An 18,303-nucleotide genomic window follows, 5' to 3' on the forward strand; every position below is an offset into this window, starting at 1 on the left:
AGGGCCATGGATGAAATGCTGCACGCGTTAGATACATACTGGCCTGTGTAAGTGAGGTGCAACAATATCAAGTTGCATGTAGGTGTAGGTATAATTAATATAACTCAGACTTGCTCTAATAAGGAGGATGAAGGGGTATATTGAGGCACATACAGATATTTAATATGCCTGGCTTGATTCTGTTAATGAAGCAGTCACCATATAAAGAATCTGTCATGTTATCCTTAACCAAATGTATGGATACAACATGCAGTCTTAATATCTGGTGATATTGCAAATGAAATGTCAAGATACAGTTATAAGTAATGCATTAGAACATTATCAGGGCCACTGTAGTTAATTAAGGCTTAAATGTTTTTCCAAAGTGATTGAAAGCTTCGAAACTATTGGCACTACTAGTACTTGGTAGACTTTCATGTCCTTAGGGGAAAGAAATATATATTTGGTACACACTTCTATCTTATCTATCCAGCTGGGTGGCTAACTGCATTTTGTGTCAGTTTTATCAGACTTATCTGGGTCACTAGGACAGGTAAGGGTCAGGGATTGACCCCTACATCTGCTATAACATCCACAGTGACTGGCTATAAAAGAGCAACCAAAACTGAAAAAAAAAAACATTTTATCATCTACTGGTAGGATTGCTTCAAATTAGTCCAAAGCAAATCAGGCTACTGCAAATTATTGTGCAGAGCTGATGCAGAAAGATTATCATTTTCTATTGCAATTTTGTATGTATGCAGTATCTATATACAGGCATGCCCAAGCCCCAGTAGAGGTCCAACTATCTGTAGTTGGCATCATCTGGCAGCCACCAGGCTGGGATGAAGGAAAGGTCAACTATCCACAACATGGCATATGCTTCCTTTTATCTAAGATGATGTGCTTTACTTCCGAGCTCACTGCCATTAGATGCAGGGCCCATTTTCTGCGCCCTTCTAGATGATTTTTGCGACCTTTTTGTGCATCTTTGATCCCTTGTAATGCAGTTTCAGAGGCTTGTGGCAGATACCTTATAGCCATGGGCCAGGGGATTTAGAACACGAGTTAAACTTGATTCTATCTCAGAACTGCAGTATCTTCAAAGGCAAAGTGCACTCATAATGCCTCATATTACTATTACAAACATTTGTTTTAGTATCATTTCACATCTGGTTTCTATCTCAGTATCAGTAGATAAAAAGTATTTTCAGTATAGTGCTACAGTATCATTTATCGTAAGGAGTATATTTATAGTGTACTTTTCTATTGATCTTTTCCAAACTTCAAAGAACCCTAGTCTTTCTCAGTATTCCAAAACAAGATCACCACAATCTGGTTTGTCTCAACCCCTATGTACTGATTGCAGACCAGTTCAGTAGCATTCTATCTTCATCCCATCCTTCCATCTATCTGTAGATGGGCCTGTTTCCCAGCCATTCACTCTAATGTCAGGTAAGGAGACACTTTGGCTAAATGGACTGTATCTGACAAAATCAAGTTTCAAGTGCAAAGTGTCTTATACTTTTATAGCACACCCCTTCAACAACAACCCCTAGGTCCTCCCATTACAGACTGATTTGTTTCTGTAGTGTGATTCATGTAGTGTGTAGGCGTAGTGTTGATTTCATGTTTTGTTTTACCACTAGACACCCACCCTGTGTCGTCATATGGCACCTTGCCACGTGCCCCACCCAGGCCTGCTGAGCCCACCATGTACAACGGCTATCAGTACAACCCACCAAACAGGAGTCCTTCCAGTAAGTGCTTTTTATTTCCCTACATTTACAGCATTAACCATCCTGGTATGTATCTTTGACATGGTTGATGGGCTACTTCTGTATCTCTGTCAAAACTCCAAGTGCATAACGACTTCCATCAGAACATTTTTGTAAGAAGATTTGGGGCAACATATGGGAATACATAACTCCTGTGTGCCATTGCTTACCTGTGTGTAAGATTGTAGTTTGTATTTTCTGTATCTTTGACCTTAACTGGCATCCCATCATGGTAAATCACAGAAAGTATGTATACTTACTTATTAGCCTACAGAATATCTGAATCATATTTCCTGTATGATGGCTTTCGTTTAATGATGAGAGTAGCTAAAGAAAGCAAAAAGATGAAATATGACATTACTTAGGGAGATGTTCACAAGACCAAATTGCTAGAGACTGTAGTAATATTGATATATTGACTCTGCAGCTCCCACTGTGCCTGAAATGAGACTCTGTGGTTTAAGTGTTACTGTTACCTCCCTGAGAATAAACAGATGGGTGATATTCTGAAGGGTCTTTCCACTGGGCACAGTTAATGAGTTATTGGAGAAAGAAATTATTCAGACAGTTAAACTTGAAAGTGGCTTGTGAAGTGGATACCCTCACTTGTTTGTATGAAGACGGTTAGCACGTAACACGGTAACACAATAATGGCCTTGTTACTGGTAAGGATGAAAGACCAAAGTTGTAATTAGATTTAATTAGAGTTGGGTGAAATGAAATAAGACTGGGTTAGTGGATGTGACTGGGTGGTCTTTACTTTTTGGCCTGGAGCAGTGAAACTTGAACTTACTTCATTGATTCCAGGCTGTAAAATATATAGATATTTCCGACCCTGACCTTGAAAGCTCTGATAGGATAAACTTGAAGATGAATGTGTGTCGGCCAAGTCTTTTCTGAAAATCCCATCCACGTTTGATCCCTTTTCCGCGGAATCATAACAAACAGGAAATCTTTTGATGAATATTTTATGTCTTACAGGCAGACAAGGTCAGTAGACATCAGTTTTATGTAGGGGACAAATTGTGTGATCTATCTTCATGTAACTTCAGTGGTAAGGCATAAAACTGCCCCCTCTAACTCTGGCTAATGAAAACCACTCTCTCCAAGTTGTTCCTCCTCCTGCCTTGCTGTTGACACACCATCCTCAGGGGTCGGATACCTCAGCATGTTTGTGTTGACCTACCAGAGAACTGACCCTGACACCCCCCTTCCCTCTACAGAAACACCAGCTGCATAGCTTCTCCCCCACAATAACAAACTTGACTGGCTAAGGCACGTGGGAATTAGGTCAAAGGTCAAGTGCTCTAAAATAAGTCACCCCACTTTCCTGGTCGGTAGGAGCATTGTTCTGTTAGTAAGTGAACTCATCTTTTCTGAAAACTTTGGCTAGATGTATACCCGGTACAACAGATGTTGTCGTAGATTGGTTCCTCTTTTTCTGAAAATTACTATACCTTGTGACTCGTGTGGTAAATGGAACAGGGAGGAGACTTAAATGAATGTACCATATGCTTATGTTGATCCCTAAGAACTCCTATTTAAGGAACAGTGAGGTCTGTTGTTGTGATGGCACACCTGGTGCCCAGGTGATTCATGTGAGTGACAAAGACAGGTACTGTGACAGTCTAGCTGTAGCTTTCACAGTGATGGTGATGTTGGCTGTTGCCTATAAATAGAACACTTAACATTGTAAGTGGATCTTGTGGTGGATAGCACACCTGCTGCCCAGGTAATCCTGACAACCAAAGAAGGCAGACATTGTGTAACTTTCACTGCGGTGACCATGTTGGTTGTTGGCATCCCTGTACCAGCCTTGTTATTCATGTGAGGGATTTAGTGAGAGGCTTTTTGTGAGTTAGCCATATCATCATCTGTCTTTGAAGTGTTTTGATATGGATAGGTTTGCCGTTGAACAGGTATGCCTCTGTTTAGACGAAAATATATTGTAGCTGTAGATCTTACCTCTATGAAGGAGGTAATTAAAACTCTCCTGACAAGGAAGCAAAGTTTTATAAGACTTTGGATGGGACTACATGTAGGCATGCCAACGGCAGAAACTGTTTGTGTCAGCAATGGTTTCAAATGGTTCAGGGCAAGACGTTTCCAAGAAAAGTTGGTTGGCACAGGAACCAGAGCTGGGATTTCCTGTTCGAGTGTGTATGTTATGTTTCTGGTGGCCTGCAGAGGATCAAACCCTGTTAACATGAAGAAAGACTTGATCCAGATGATGGAAGTTTATCCAGGATTCTCTGGACTCGTCCATTGGGAAGGTTTTGGGTAGACAGAGGTAAACTGTCCTTCATTTTGATTTGTGTCTGCCCACATGTTCTACTGCAAGATTGTTTGCACACAGTTCTCTCAACATAAAAGGAACATTATTCGTCATTCTACAAGCAAATGTAATGTTGGGCCAGGTCAAATTGTACAGGGTTAGGTACTGTTCACTTTAAGTTATATTAACATTTAAGTGTCAAAAGAAAATGAACAAAGCTTTTATTGTATTGCTTGGTTGAAATGTTGGTTTGCTTCATGAAAGTTAGAATTACATATTTATGGTTTAAGCTCTAGGGTTTTGCTAACATTCTACCCTAAATGTTGTGCACCCAATTTTTCTGTAGCACCAAAATTTTTAGGAAAAGTGCACCAGTAGTCCTATGCCCAAAAAGGAATATCAAGTACACCAGTACTCCTATTCCCCAAAAGGAATGTAAGTGCACCAGTACACTTGTTCCCAAAAATGAATTTCAAGCCCTGAGTAGTCTGAGAAGCCGTTGGCTTTTCATGGTTCTTATCTTGTTCCTCATCCCTGCTGTTTTGAAGACTGCTCTTCTTCGATATTCTCTGACAGCCCTAAACCCACCACTTTATCCTAAATCAGTCACGTTGTGTTACATTTCCTGAGTCTAAGCCTCTACTTGACATAAAGCCATGTTTTTCCTCTGCTGTGTCCTCACAGGACTTCCATCCATTATATACCTCTAAGTCTCCACAAGATGGGTATTAAGTAAGATCACAGTGTATGTAAACTTTCTATCACGGCTGTCTCTCAGATTGCCCCTGCACACCTTTTCTCTGAGAATACAGTGAACTTGCCAGCTGTTACCATGGAACTGCACAAAGTGTTGAGAGTTAAAACTCCAAACAACAGTGATGTATTTACTAGTATTAGGCCTCTGCTAACATAGGTCAATAACTGACCCAGACAGATGGGAACAGTTTTTTAAGATATGGCCAGTTCTCTAGTCCTACAAGCTGAAGCAAGTATAATAGGTCTGTGCATTGATATCAGATTGTGAGTCATCCAAAAGAGTACTTGTCATTTTATGACTCATATTTCTTAGGCTGAATGATGACTAACACAATGTGATCATCACAAGCAGAAAATAAGATTTCGGGGATTTTTGATATTGTAGATAAGTAGAACACTGCATAACTGTGGATATCCTTGTCTCCTCAGGGCCCAACTATGAGGCGCCCCCACCCCCAGTGAGGATGGACTCGGAGGTCCCCTCCCCTCCTGTGCGGATGGACCAGCCGCCGAGCGCTGACGAGGCATGGCAGGAGATGACTATCTTCCTCAGGAGGCAGGAGAGCGGCTTCGGCTTCCGCATCCTGGGAGGACAGGAGGAGGGCAAACCGGTATGTATTCACTGTGTAAGGCATTGTCTCTTACATGCTACAGCAGCAGACAGGAGGAGGACAATCTGATAGTTATTCCCTGGCATAAGCATCGTCTCTTAGGCTCTACAGCAGCATTATGTATGCGGCTGTTCATGTTCAGTTTTTTACAAACTTATTTTAAGAACTCAGTATCCCTAAGGGCTGCCATTTGGATGCAGTTTGAGCACCTTAAGCACAAGAGACAGTTGTCTGGCAAAGTTTACACTTTGCCATTTATGCTTGTCAAGAGCTACATCTAGATTTATGGGTTGAGGATAGAGACTTTCAGGATGAACCTCTGCAACATAACAATTCCTTTGGAACCATGCCATACTAAAATCTTCTGAATGATCATCAATAATGATTTGCTCCCTGTACTGTTTCTTGTTGTATGAATTGCAGAATACACCTAAAGCACTTGAAACAGAATCTTTTTTGAGATGAAAATCAATATGTAGGTCATTGCAAAATAGAGTCTACTTTGTTACCTGTACCTGTTAGTGTATCCCTCACGGATTCACATCCATCAATAATTCAACGTTCTTAATGCAGGGAGGGCTTTCACAGAGGCTATTGTGTCTAAGGTGTCTCTAACTAAATTCCTCACATCACCTCTTGTAATGGATGAGGGCTCCTACATAGAGAAGACTTGTACAGGTTACTGCAGCTGATCGTGTTAAAGTGTTAACCCTGACCATGGCCTCTCCAGGTGTCAATAGGTGCTATAGTCCCAGGGGGAGCTGAGACTTGTACAGGTTACTGCAGCTGATTGTGTTAGTGTGTTAACCCTGACCATGGCCTCTCCAGGTGTCAATAGGTGCTATAGTCCCGGGGGGAGCTGCGGACCTGGACGGGCGGCTGCTGTCGGGCGATGAGCTGCTGTATGTGGACGGGGTGGCCGTGCAGAACGCCTCGCACCACAAGGTGGTTTCGCTAATGGGCCAGGCAGCACTGGCGGGGAAAGTGTCCCTTGGAGTTCGGCGCAGGCTGCAAGGTACTGTAGATCTTGAAACTTCTGTGGCAGTTTTATTTTCGCTACAACCTTTCCACAATGAACTCATTACATCTTAAAACCTTTATTTTCACTCTGTCTCATACTGCTAAATAAAGCCATGACACATGTTCACACCACTGGATAAAACCATGACAAAAGTAAGTGAATTTAGAGGAGTCAATTTCTAAGGTTTTTGATGGTACACCTGGACACTTATAGAGCAACCTCCAGTCAACATTTTTTCAGCATATACATATGAAAGGTTATTAATGTAACTAATTATGTTTTTTTTTTCCATTTATATCATAGTTTCATTATTACTCTCCTTACCCTTTGTTTCAACAAAGATGCTTCCCTTTCTGAAACATTGAGTCAGTATGGAACAGAAGACAGTGTATATGCCATCTATCTCTTTGTTTTACTTGCCTTCAGTTATGAGATTCTTGGAATACTTGTGAAATCTTTTAAATCTTTTGTAGTGGATCTCAAACTGAAACATGCTAATATCTACCCTTCCTGTCACACATGTGCCCAAATCAGTCCTTTGCAATACCATTACCCTGCGAACTGGGCACAACACTATTAACATTCCCTGTTCTCCCCACTTCAGACATGGTTAGTCAGCCCCCAGTCAGACCAGCCATGGTGAACGACTTCAGGCCGGCCCCACCTGTGGTCTCACCTGTCGTCACCTACCCGTATGACGTCACCGTTCACAGGAACGAGACAGAAGGCTTCGGCTTCGTCATCACTTCGTCAGCTGCAAAAAGTGGAGCCAAAATTGGTGAGAAATTTCAGCTTTTACTTCACTGTCAGTGTGTAACTGTGTATCATATGAAAGTTTTCTGATAATAGGTGATGTAGGGCCTAAAACATAATCCAAGGCTTTACACTTCTTTGTTTTGAATTAGGTAAGCTGTACTACTTACCACTCCCTGACATTTCAGATTTAATTCTGCCTGCCCTGAAAGTTCCCAAAACTGTTAGTCATGTAACAGTCTTTGTTGTCAGAACTTATAGTTATATGTTTTGAAAAGGGCTGGTGTGATCCAAGAAAGCACTCCCATTTATCAGTCTAACTGTCTGGAGGTTTCTGTAAACATCATAGGCTTATTGTATTGATATGTTAGTCAGTTGTAAGCAACTCAGGAACCTACATACCTTCGCAGCTAAAGGTCATGGCTAAGGTCAGCAGGGAAATTGAGTTGGGTGTGGGTGGAAACTGGAAAGTAATGCAGGAGGGGGCAGGAGGAATTGTACAGAAATGCTGAAGAGCCTGTCTAGTGAAAGATCCAACCTCTGATGTATTGGTGATCAGCCAACTTGTGATCAGTGAGTATCAGTTGTGGTTGGGGAGTATTTCTTAAAGGATTGATGCCTTATTAGCCAAGAATAAAATAAGATGAATGACCTGAGCCTACATTTAGCTAGGCACAGTGAGAATAGATCTTATGGAGAAGATTGTGACAAATCCTCTTCTCGATTGGTGATAGCACTGTATACTTATATTTATGAGCTCCCCCTACATTGTAAGCGTGTTCTTGCTGATAATATGTGTCAATAGATAGCACTGTATATTTATGAGCTCCCCCTACATTGTAAGAGTGTTCTTGCAGACAACATGTGTCAGTTGAGTAAGTGGTGAAAAATGGGAGGCGGTTAATGCCACCTGAAGTCATTGAGTAAGTGGTGAAAAATGGGAGGCGGTTAATGCCACCTGAAGTCATGGCTGATTGTGATCGTGTTTTCCCCCTCAGGCCGAATCATCCCCAGCAGTCCCGCGGAGCGCTGCGGCCAGCTCGCCGTGGGGGACCACCTGGTGGCGGTAAACGGGATCAGCATACTCAACCTGTCACACAGCGAGATCGTCAACATCATTAAGGAGTCTGGGCTGAGAGTCACGCTCAAGATCTCTCCCCCTGATGGTGAGATGGGCTGACTTAGCATTCTGTGGTTCCTGGCAATGTGGGACTTTCTGTCCTCACTTGTTGACTGAATGTTTGCTTCACTATATACTGCCTTTTACATTACATGAGACATCAAATGTAGATAATTTTAGACTTCTCAGCATGCTACCATATACTGTAAATGCAGAAATTTCCTGGTGGTTTTATGTTTACGGTTTTCGCGTTGCCAACTCACCGCGAACTTAAAACGACCACAAACATTTTTCCATGGCAGTAAGAGACTACATTGCATGGTGTTTCCGCGAACTTAAAGCCACCGCAACCAATCCTTTTTCCCCCCACTACTGCAAAATTAAATCCCTGCGAACTTAAATGCACTTACAGTATAGATGAACTGCACATTGAAGCCCAGCCTTCCCTGTTTGTTCCAATATACACTGTATGTCTTTCATCACTTCTTGGCACTAACAATAAATTTGGCTTCTAGCATGCCAAATGGCAGAAATCACCTCTGTTTGAACCCTGTATCTCCACAAATTACTCTGTTTGCCAAGTGCTTCCAATTACATTTATCATGCAACCTTGAGTTGGACAAAGGGCATTCCTGCAGTAGGGATTGTGTAGAGCAACATCTATCATTTCCAGTTTTCACATCAAAACATTTAAACTGTATTAATGAGAAGTGTCTGTTTATATCTGCCTCTTATTGTTTTTTCTGATGCTGACAAAGTTGGTTAGATTTAAGAGGAACACAAGGTAGTACAGACAGTTGAAGCTATTAAAGATGACCTTCATGACTTGTTGTATATCATCATGTCTTCTTCATTTCTCCTCAGATCCTGGCACTCCAGGTGCAGCTCCTACAGTAAGACATGATTCAATTCTCTCTTTAGAAGATATATATGTATCACATAACAGGAACGAATAACTTGTACAGTTGGGACAGGAAGTCCAGATGGCTAAGATTATTACATGTCATGTCATTGAACGTGTATAATGATTTAGAGTCAAGAGCAAAACAAAATCATGTTGACATTGATGCAGAAGCTATGTGCATTGTAAATGTAAAGCTGATATTTTAACATCTTTTACATAAACAAATTTGACACATGATTTAGAGTCCAAAATCAAGTTGACATTGATAAAGAAGCTATGTGTATTTTGAATATAAAGCTGATATTTCAACATCTTCTACATGAACAAGTTTGACACATGTTCTCCTGTTGTTTCAGAACAATGGCAGCATGATGAATGCTGTGGCCACCCCTGCCATAGCAGACCAGACTAACGACAGCTTTGGGGAAGGGCAGAAGGAGAGGTGAGCTGGAGTTTTATGTTCTGTGGTGACAGCCTTCATCTTGTACATGTTGCTAGTTCATTTTTCTTTAACTAGTTGTCTAGGAGCCTAGTTTTACTATCAAAGTCCCCAGATGATGACAGACTTTTAAGGAAGATGTTGTTGTTTTTGTCAGCAGAACAAGAGAAGAAATCCTGGAGTGGCACCGGAAGGAGATGCAAAAACGTGAAGACCTGATCCGGCGGCAGCAGTCCACACCTACCCTGCCTCCTCAGGCCCAGCACTCTCCCTACCAGCAGCCCCAGCAGCACTCCCCAGGGCTGCCCCCACCCCAGCGACACTCCCCGGGCCTGCCCCCACCCCAGCACCACTCCCCATCCCAGCCCTCGTACCCTCCCCACCAGCCGCTGTCAGTGCAGACACACTACCCGCCCCCACCCACGTCTCAGATGCAGCATCCCCCCTCCCCCAGGAGAGTGGGGCCACCGTCCTCTCCAGGCAGAAGATCACAGGTAACAAAAACATTCAATTCAATTTACCACAGGTAAAAAGAAATGCCAAAGAAGCAGTGTCACTGAAGAAAGATAGTGAATGCTATGTGAAACATCTGACGTTTCCCAAATCATATCCAGTTGCTTGAGTGCTTTTTAACAGTGTTTCAGGCTCTTTGCCGTGATGATCAGCGACTATAATGTTATGCTCTCAATAAAGCTGGCAATTTACAGACGATCCTTGTATCTTTCTATAGGATTCCACTGGGAAGGAGGAGTATCATATGGTATCTGTACAGCGTGGCGTGCGAGGTTTCGGGTTCAGTATACGCGGCGGCAAAGAGTTCACCATGCCGCTGTTTGTCCTGAGGATTGCGGATGACGGGCCGGCTGCTAGGGAGGGAAGGCTGAGGGTAAGAAAATCTCTGACTGTACCTTGTATGTATCACAATACAGTAATACAACAATAAAACTCTATTTTAGAAACACTGTGTTCACAGCATAGGCACTCAAGGCTGTCATGTGTATTGTGGCAAGTGTTGAAAGTCTTTGGCTTAATCCGATTTGGCTGATTGAAAATGATTGTAGATATATATATATAGTAAAACATATCAACTGAGTTGGGAGATCCCTGGTATTATGATCGCTATTTAGTCTTCGCTGAATTGCCAGGTGTAACTTTTGACACTTTTTTCCAGGTTGGAGACCAGATTATGGAAATCAACGGGCGCAATACCAACGGCATACTGCATGCAGATGCTATAGAGATGATCAAGAGTGGAGGCAGTGTTGTCAGGCTGTTTGTGAAGAGGGGAGGAAAAGTGCCAAATTTAGGTAAGGATTGTAACAGGGGCAGCCCTTTGTCCTGCTTTGTCAACAACTTGTTTTAACCCTCTGTCAACTTCTTCTACAAGCAATACATGTACATCAATAATTTCACAGCAGTGAAAAAGTTATGCATTTTTTTCAGTGCTTTGGTCAATTCTTGTTTAAGAAATTTTGAAGCAGAATTTTCCCTGAAGGCTGTGCAACTTTGCCACTTTTAGTGCTTCAGAAAGTTTATACGCTTTGTTTAGACATTTGAGCCAGAGTATGACCTAAAAGCTCCCAAATGAAAGGTGCATGTAGGCTTGTGAATGACAATTTATGCACTTCATATTTCCCATTGCAGATGTCCCCCCAGTCCCCTCTCCTGTGGGCCAGCAGCCCCCCACACCACCCATCCGGATGTCCTCCGGGATCACAGCCAACGGGCCTCTTCCGAAACAGTCAGCCAACAGTCCCCACGGCTCCGCATACAGCTGGGACGGGCACAACCCACCTTACCAACCCAACACGTACAGCCGACCCAGCCCCAGCACCATGGGACGGCAGCCCAGCTCCAACTACATGGACCCCAGAAGTGTGAACTACGACAGGATGGGGCGACACCCCAGCACGTCATACATGGACCCCACGTCACGACCCGGTCCCCCCGAGTACACCCGGCCCCCAGCTTCTCAGCCAGACCCCAGGGCAATGAATTATGCCGACATGCGGTACACGCAGGGGTACGGACAGCCATACGTGGTGGATTCCCCAGGACGGAGGGACTATGCTGACCCGCCCGTCAGGCAACCGCCACAGAACTATGTCGATTCCATGGGTAGGCCACACCCAAGGTACTGAGTACATGTGATAAACAACAGCACTGGCTGCCAAATTGAAACTACTGAATTCTGTATATAAATATATATATACATGAAGGCTTCCTGATGAGTTCTGATTAAGACATGGAGGCCTGGAGGACTTAACTGGAGTTTGCTTTTAAGTTATCTGTTGTCGTTGTGCAAACGGTTGTTGTGTGGAAAAGCAGAAGTTAGTTTGTTGTTACAGAGCTGTGCACAGAAAAGACTCACCATTCCAGTTCAGTGTACTTACAGTTCAACTGTATTCATTTCTCATATTTTATTAAGACACTGTATTTACTTAAACCAGTGTTGGTATTTCTTAATATATATATTTCACCACTTCTCACCACATGGCAGGACCACATCAAGTATTAGCCTCAACAGTTGTAATTTTATACTCATGTTATCTTACAACCTGCTGCCAATTATTATTCAAGATCTCAGACTGTAAGATTACCCCTAAACTGTACGCCACCTAACCAAGAATTGTGTAGCTGCACTTAGTACTCTACGTAAATGTGGCACACTTTACAGTACAGCACAAGGTCACTGCATTTCACATGTCAGTACTCAGCAGATGTAATACGATCTTATCCTGCACATTGTTTTTGTTTTGGGTTACCAAGATTTGGGTTACTTTCATTTGGGAAAGTATGCTACTTACAAAACAACTCTGATAACTTTTACTGGCTATGCTGTCATGAATATTGAAAACAAAACATTTGAATTCTCTAGGAGAAAAATTGATGTGTTTTCTTTTGTATTTTATATTTTTAAGAATATTTTAAGAACTCCATGTTGGCTTGTTTACTAACGAACAAGAGTTAAGATACAAACCTGACCCTAACCAGATTTTGGCTTGTACATAAAGGAAGAAGTGGTGCAAATACCATATGTAAGATATGATTAGAGCAGCACTACTTGATAACAGAAGATCTGCTAGTTTTGTAGAAGAAATGTTTATTTTCTACCATGTAGTAGATTTGACAAGGAGTACTAGCATTTCATGTGTATGTATATCTCAGGTCTTGTACATGTCTGAAGCTCAATACAACTTGGAACTCATTGTTGGGTGAAAAGACTTTCAGTGTTTTTGTAACATAACTCATGACTCAAGACAGCTCATGAAGTATGGTCAAAATATCTTCATAATACAATGCTGGCAAAATGTATCCCACAGCAATAGCTCTTATTGAAGTGTTTATACACTAGAAAAAAATGGGCCCGTTTTAAGTGGCAGGAAAGCTGTGTCAAATCAATGGGTACAAGATATTGAAAATAATGCTGATTAATTCCATCATTTGCAAGTTCAAAACAACAACGTTCATGTTTGTAATTTGAGTGAAAATCATTGTCATGAAACAAGAAAGGTAACAAACGATCATGTTTCCCCTTATATATCCAGTAACGCTAGTGAAACCCATTATTTGTTAGTAATGTCTTTTTGGCAGCTACTTATTCCCAGAAGACCTTGACATTGGAATCAATTTTGAGGGAAGTATATTGAGAACCTCTCTTGTTAGGATGTTGCTATTGTGAGCATTTAAATGCATGGCATTGTGTACCAAGATGATGTGGACGCAAACACTTCATCTGCTTTCAAAGAAGTTTATGCTAGCACCAGCCATTTTCACAATAGTGAATTGCATTTTCAATAGCCAGGAGTGTCAATGACTGGGCTAGAAAAGAAAGCTGTAATACAGACAAAACTCTCTAGGTGGCACTCCGGAATGGAGTCTCGCTTAAAGGCTTTGTTGTTAGTAATATCTGTGTGTGGTCATCTAATGTTGAGTCCTGTCAGAAAGTTTTTTTTTACTGTTTTAATCAATTTTATCTATGTTTGCCAGCTACGATCTTTTATTCTCCTGAATATATCATCATACTTGTAAATAACACCTACCATGTATATGTTGATCTCTTTTGTAACGTGCCCTAATCTTGACCACGATTTTTATGTATAGAATTTCTAAGAATATGAGCAAGGCATTTTGATAGAATCTTGGATTAACATCGTAAAAGGGCCATGATTGGCTGCTGACCTATTTGTGCAGACCAATGAGATCAACCTGATTCTTGCCAACGGAACAGTCTCATTAAACAGTTGCCTTACAGTTACCTGTTACTCAAGTGTCTGTTTGTCTTACTTAGGCCACACTGACTTGATTACATGGATGACGCATAACTGACGAAAATCAATGTGCAATGCAGCACATCAATTTTCGTCAGCAAAAAAAGTTTTGAACCATATACTTTTAAGCATACAAAGAAATGTAGTCATACATATGTGTCATAAACGAAAAAAAAAGTTATTTGTAATGCCTTTGAGTTGTAGCCTTTGTTATCATAATTTTTTGTTTTCAAATTTTTCAGTCCTTTGTTTGAACTTGATTTCATAGTGAACCTGATTTCATAGTGGAGGCAATTTTTTTCACACAATTGCACCAGTTTTTATGTGCCCAGTAGCTGTCATCCATATAGTCAAACCAGTTTGGCCCTATAGAGCAAATAAAGGTTTGGCTTGGAGTACTGAAGCTAATGATATTGGCATACACATTGGTAGTGTTTGCTTGGTGCGGAAATTGATGTCAAACAGATGGTGAGCAAGCAGTGTTTTCGTTACACCACATGAAAATTTAATTTTATGCCCATTGTTTTCCACTGGATCATGTACATTATTTAGTCAAGAAACAGTAATGACACTGACTCAGCGATGCTCATGACTGTCTGATGATGTGTCATTAGATAATACATATGATGTTACATTCATGGGAAGGTTGAAAATGAAAAGGTAAGATATGTCAAGTAACAGTTAAAGGCACTTGTTGCTAATAGTGAAAAATGGTCAATATTTTTTTCATTACTGAATGACTTGGTATGGTGTACTCTAGGCTTAGTATATAAACATACCCCAGTGACAGTGTCTTTATTGCCAATCGGTTTGACTCCGTACGCTTCTCTTTAGCTTGATCAATATTTCCCCCAAAACATGGCCATTATCCTTTGATGGATTTGAAAAAATCATATAGCAGGGTGATCTCATTACCTTAACACAAGATGAATTAATAATGAGAAAGGGAAGATCCCTGAAAGCATATTCTACCATGTCTATCGCATTTTATAGTAAGTGGTATGCTGAGTTGAACTCAGCAAAACGACTTAGACCAAAATTCTCTTAGAGACATTTTTTTTCTGATTTCATTGCAGATTTGTCAATGGTGCGAAATGAACGACTTACCGTGATGAAATGAACATGATACAAGCATGGCCTGATACGTAGTTATGAGAAATGCGATACCTTCTTTCCGTCGACGTCATCTGAAAAGTATCCGTCGTAGATGACAACACTGACTGACACCACTATGACCACCATTAAGTGGTCTGGTCCGGGTCGGTCAAACAATTAGCTCCTTAACCTTCCATTTGGCTTAAGGAGACTTCCTGTGTGTTCAGGTCAATTTGCCCGCTTTTAGCCTGTATTAATGGTAAATGTGATTGCGTGAATCACGCTGTGTAAACCTCAGACCTGGCCACGCACAGCAACAACAATATACTAGTCATTGGACAACCCACAGGTTGGTAAAACTCCTCTACTTATACATATGTTAGTCAGACTAAGTGGAACATTTATATGGTAGATGGAAACACTATTTGTGGAAAGATATTGCTTGGAGTTCGCATGTGTGCGCATTCAATAGAGCTTATATTGCTTCAGTTTTCTACTAGGTAAACATTAAGTGGGCAAAGCTTGGTCGAGAGAACGGTTGCACATGTTCAATCGCAGGTCTTTGTTAATAGTGTTTCTCGGTACACATAAATGTTGACATTGTAATATTTCATCCATATCCATAGAATACAGTACCAACTATTCTTATAATGGCACAGAAGATGGAGCGAGCTTTCTTGTCCGCGGTTCGTAATAACGCTGTTGAAGAATTAGCAGCACTGATTGCTGACGCGGACTTCAATCCCGATGTGTCTATCGACATCCCCGGTCTCCGTGACGAGTTCGGGCGCACGGCGGTGGAGGTTGCCGTGGACAGCGGGTCGCTAGAAGCAGCGGAGATGCTCCTGGAGCACGGAGTTCCTACCGGCCGCGCGCTGCTCTACGCGATTGACAAGGAGAATGTAGAGGCTGTAAAACTTCTCCTGGACAGGAACACGTCAGGAGATGAAGCATTCTCAGGAGGCATTGAGGTCAGAATTGTGTGTGTGTCTGTCTGTTTGCCTTTGTCTGTGTGCGTCTATGTCGGCGTGTGCGTGGCTGTGCATGCGTTTGTAATGTAAGATATTGCAGATATGTATATAAGCAATACAGACACTGACCATTCTACTCAAGTGTTATATACGAAATTCCTTATTAGATGGAGGACTGTGCCTTCCACCCTGAAATGACACCAGTGAAGTTGGCAGCCACTAGAAACAACTTTCACATCCTCAAACTCCTGTTGGACCGAGGCTTCCCCGTCCCATCACCAGATAGTTATCAATGGACGACAGTTCAAACCTCCCGTGCCTGGCTCACAGCTTACCGGGCCATCTGTAGCCCCTCCCTGATCTTGCTAACCAGTCCCGACCCGTTTCGGACATGTTTCCGGACGGCCAGAGCTCTGCGGAACGCCTGCTGGAAGCGGGAACAGTACCGAGCTCAGCTGGAGGAGCTGGCGGACCAGTGCGAGACGTTTGCCTGTGAGTTGCTGGATGAGGTGCGAGACTCGGATGAGCTGGATACCGTTCTCGAGTTTCACCATGAAGAGGCTACTGACAAGGATTTGCACTGCGGGACGTTGGAGGTGGCAGTTGAAATGGAGCAGAAGAAGGTAGGTGATGTTACCAGCCAGTGGTTCTTATCAAGAACACCGCAAACTCTAAACTCATGTTGGCTACATACGATGGTCACCGTAATTTTTAAACTTTGATGATTTTCTAATTACAATTTTTCCAGTTTGGCTCTCACGCCCTGAGCTTCGAGTATGCAGTCAAACTGAACTCTGGAGACCTACACGATCTTCTTGATAGCAAGGCAGCGCAGCAGTGGGCAATGTGGCAGTGGGTGTTGTTCATGGTAGCAGTTGCCATACTGCATCCATTTCTGACTATTCTGAACATCTTAGCACCAACTACAAAGGCACGTGAGGTTACATGTCCTCTCATACGTCTGTTGATTGCTTCTATTCTGTGACCCGCCGTTTGATTCAGTGAATAACACGACATAAACAGCATCGCATCAGTTTAACTGAGAATGTGTACTTGTCTTTCTAGCTCTCGAGAGTCATGACGATTCCAATAATCCGTGGAATGTGCTGGTTCTTTTCCGTGGCCGACCTCCTCATCGTGCTGACTGTAGAAGCACAGATGTATCGGGTGAGCAATGAAGAGATAGACAAGATGGTGCAGAATATACCGACCTCTGGCTTACGGTTGTCCTGGACACAAGCCGTCATCTTCATCTGGATGTCTGGTAGGAAGCTGTATTCCTTCTTCGAACATTCGTGTTAGGGCGCTGACTCTATGATGCGAAATTGGGAGTTTCCTAAGATGTAGGAAATGACCCAAAATCAGCATGAAATAAACTTTCAATAGCTGAAAAAACTATTTGCAAAAGTGTGAACAACATAAGTTTAAAGAACACCTAGATTTGGATATAGCTAGATCAACAGCATCTTTTATTTCATTCTAAAGACAATTTCTATTTCAAGTCTCACTCAGCAAGAAGGAAAACGATCAGAACTAAGTCGTTTTAACCCTATCTAGACCGGGCTCTTTTGACCCCCCCTTCGTAATTTCAAAACGGCTTGGGTTACGATCACCAAATTTGGAGGGAATGATATATTAGTCAAGTTTTATATTTTCTATAATTTTTGTATCGTTATGACATAATATGACGTATTTATGACGTCATAATGTCATATTTTGGGCTAAAATCATCTAAATATGAAAATTCCGCTGTACTTACAGGCATTAAACCAAACGATGACTACAAAGGTTGTATCATTGGTGTCTAAGTCTGCCGAGTCTTTTGTTGCCATTGACGACGGCTGACGCCTATATGACGTCAGAAAATGACGTCATTTGTCCGCCATCTTGGATCGACAAGCTTGAATTTTCTAAAATACGATTTTTTCCACGTATAACCCCAAAACCCAATAGAAGTGGACTAAAAAGGTTCAAGTGATTGTGTTTTGTAAGAAAATAAAAGATTTTGACGGTATTTGAGTAAAAATAACATGTATTTATCGTTGAAAACGTTATTGTCCGCCATCTTGGATTTTGACCCATGACGTCATCAAATTTGCATAAATTATGAATATTTAATTAGAAATAAAACTCAAAATTAAACAGGATGTTAATGATATAGATAAATAAGTTTGTTTTAGCAATAAAACCATGAAATCCCGTAATTCAAACTGAAATCAGTAAAATATGCCTGTCAGAAACCCGTTGCCATGGCAACAGGAAAAATCACAAAGTACCTATTTTTTTGACAGAATTGTTGCCAACAATATTTTAGGAAAAGTCGCCAAGTC

General features: G+C 41.7%; 2 protein-coding genes across 7 annotated transcripts in view; both read left to right on the forward strand.

Moving 5' to 3' along the window:
- Positions 1-13,901, forward strand: part of LOC118416552 (membrane-associated guanylate kinase, WW and PDZ domain-containing protein 1-like) — a 77,715-nt gene extending 63,814 nt beyond the window's left edge. For 5 of the 6 annotated variants that reach the window (XM_035821688.1, XM_035821685.1, XM_035821689.1 and 2 more), the window contains 11 exons: positions 1,629-1,739; positions 5,218-5,399; positions 6,228-6,414; positions 7,025-7,198; positions 8,172-8,339; positions 9,158-9,186; positions 9,554-9,639; positions 9,794-10,130; positions 10,367-10,522; positions 10,808-10,943; positions 11,281-13,901. In XM_035821688.1, coding sequence (XP_035677581.1) covers positions 1,629-1,739; positions 5,218-5,399; positions 6,228-6,414; positions 7,025-7,198; positions 8,172-8,339; positions 9,158-9,186; positions 9,554-9,639; positions 9,794-10,130; positions 10,367-10,522; positions 10,808-10,943; positions 11,281-11,777 — 2,063 coding nt within the window. In that variant the 3' untranslated portion in view covers positions 11,778-13,901. The remainder of the gene's footprint in view (positions 1-1,628; positions 1,740-5,217; positions 5,400-6,227; positions 6,415-7,024; positions 7,199-8,171; positions 8,340-9,157; positions 9,187-9,553; positions 9,640-9,793; positions 10,131-10,366; positions 10,523-10,807; positions 10,944-11,280) is intronic. The other variant, XM_035821686.1, reaches the window with a different exon arrangement.
- A 1,719-nt stretch (positions 13,902-15,620) lies between these two features.
- LOC118416195 (short transient receptor potential channel 5-like) lies at positions 15,621-17,275 on the forward strand. Its single transcript, XM_035821275.1, has 4 exons — positions 15,621-15,973; positions 16,141-16,596; positions 16,722-16,904; positions 17,039-17,275. The coding sequence occupies exons 1-4, from the start codon at positions 15,653-15,655 to the stop codon at positions 17,273-17,275; spliced, it is 1,197 nt and encodes a 398-aa protein (XP_035677168.1). The 5' UTR covers positions 15,621-15,652.
- The last annotated feature ends 1,028 nt before the right edge of the window (positions 17,276-18,303 follow it).

This window comes from Branchiostoma floridae, chromosome 5 (genome assembly GCF_000003815.2).
Source record: "Branchiostoma floridae strain S238N-H82 chromosome 5, Bfl_VNyyK, whole genome shotgun sequence".
Lineage (NCBI taxonomy): Eukaryota > Metazoa > Chordata > Leptocardii > Amphioxiformes > Branchiostomatidae > Branchiostoma > Branchiostoma floridae.

Bases quoted from the DNA above. Each gene is read 5' to 3' on its own strand.
- LOC118416195 (XM_035821275.1), top strand. From the start codon at position 15,653: ATGGCACAGAAGATGGAGCGAGCTTTCTTGTCCGCGGTTCGTAATAAC. The intron at 16,597-16,721 runs GTAGGTGATGTT...CAATTTTTCCAG, and splicing joins TTGAAATGGAGCAGAAGAAG to TTTGGCTCTCACGCCCTGAG. The intron at 16,905-17,038 runs GCACGTGAGGTT...TTGTCTTTCTAG, and splicing joins TCTTAGCACCAACTACAAAG to CTCTCGAGAGTCATGACGAT.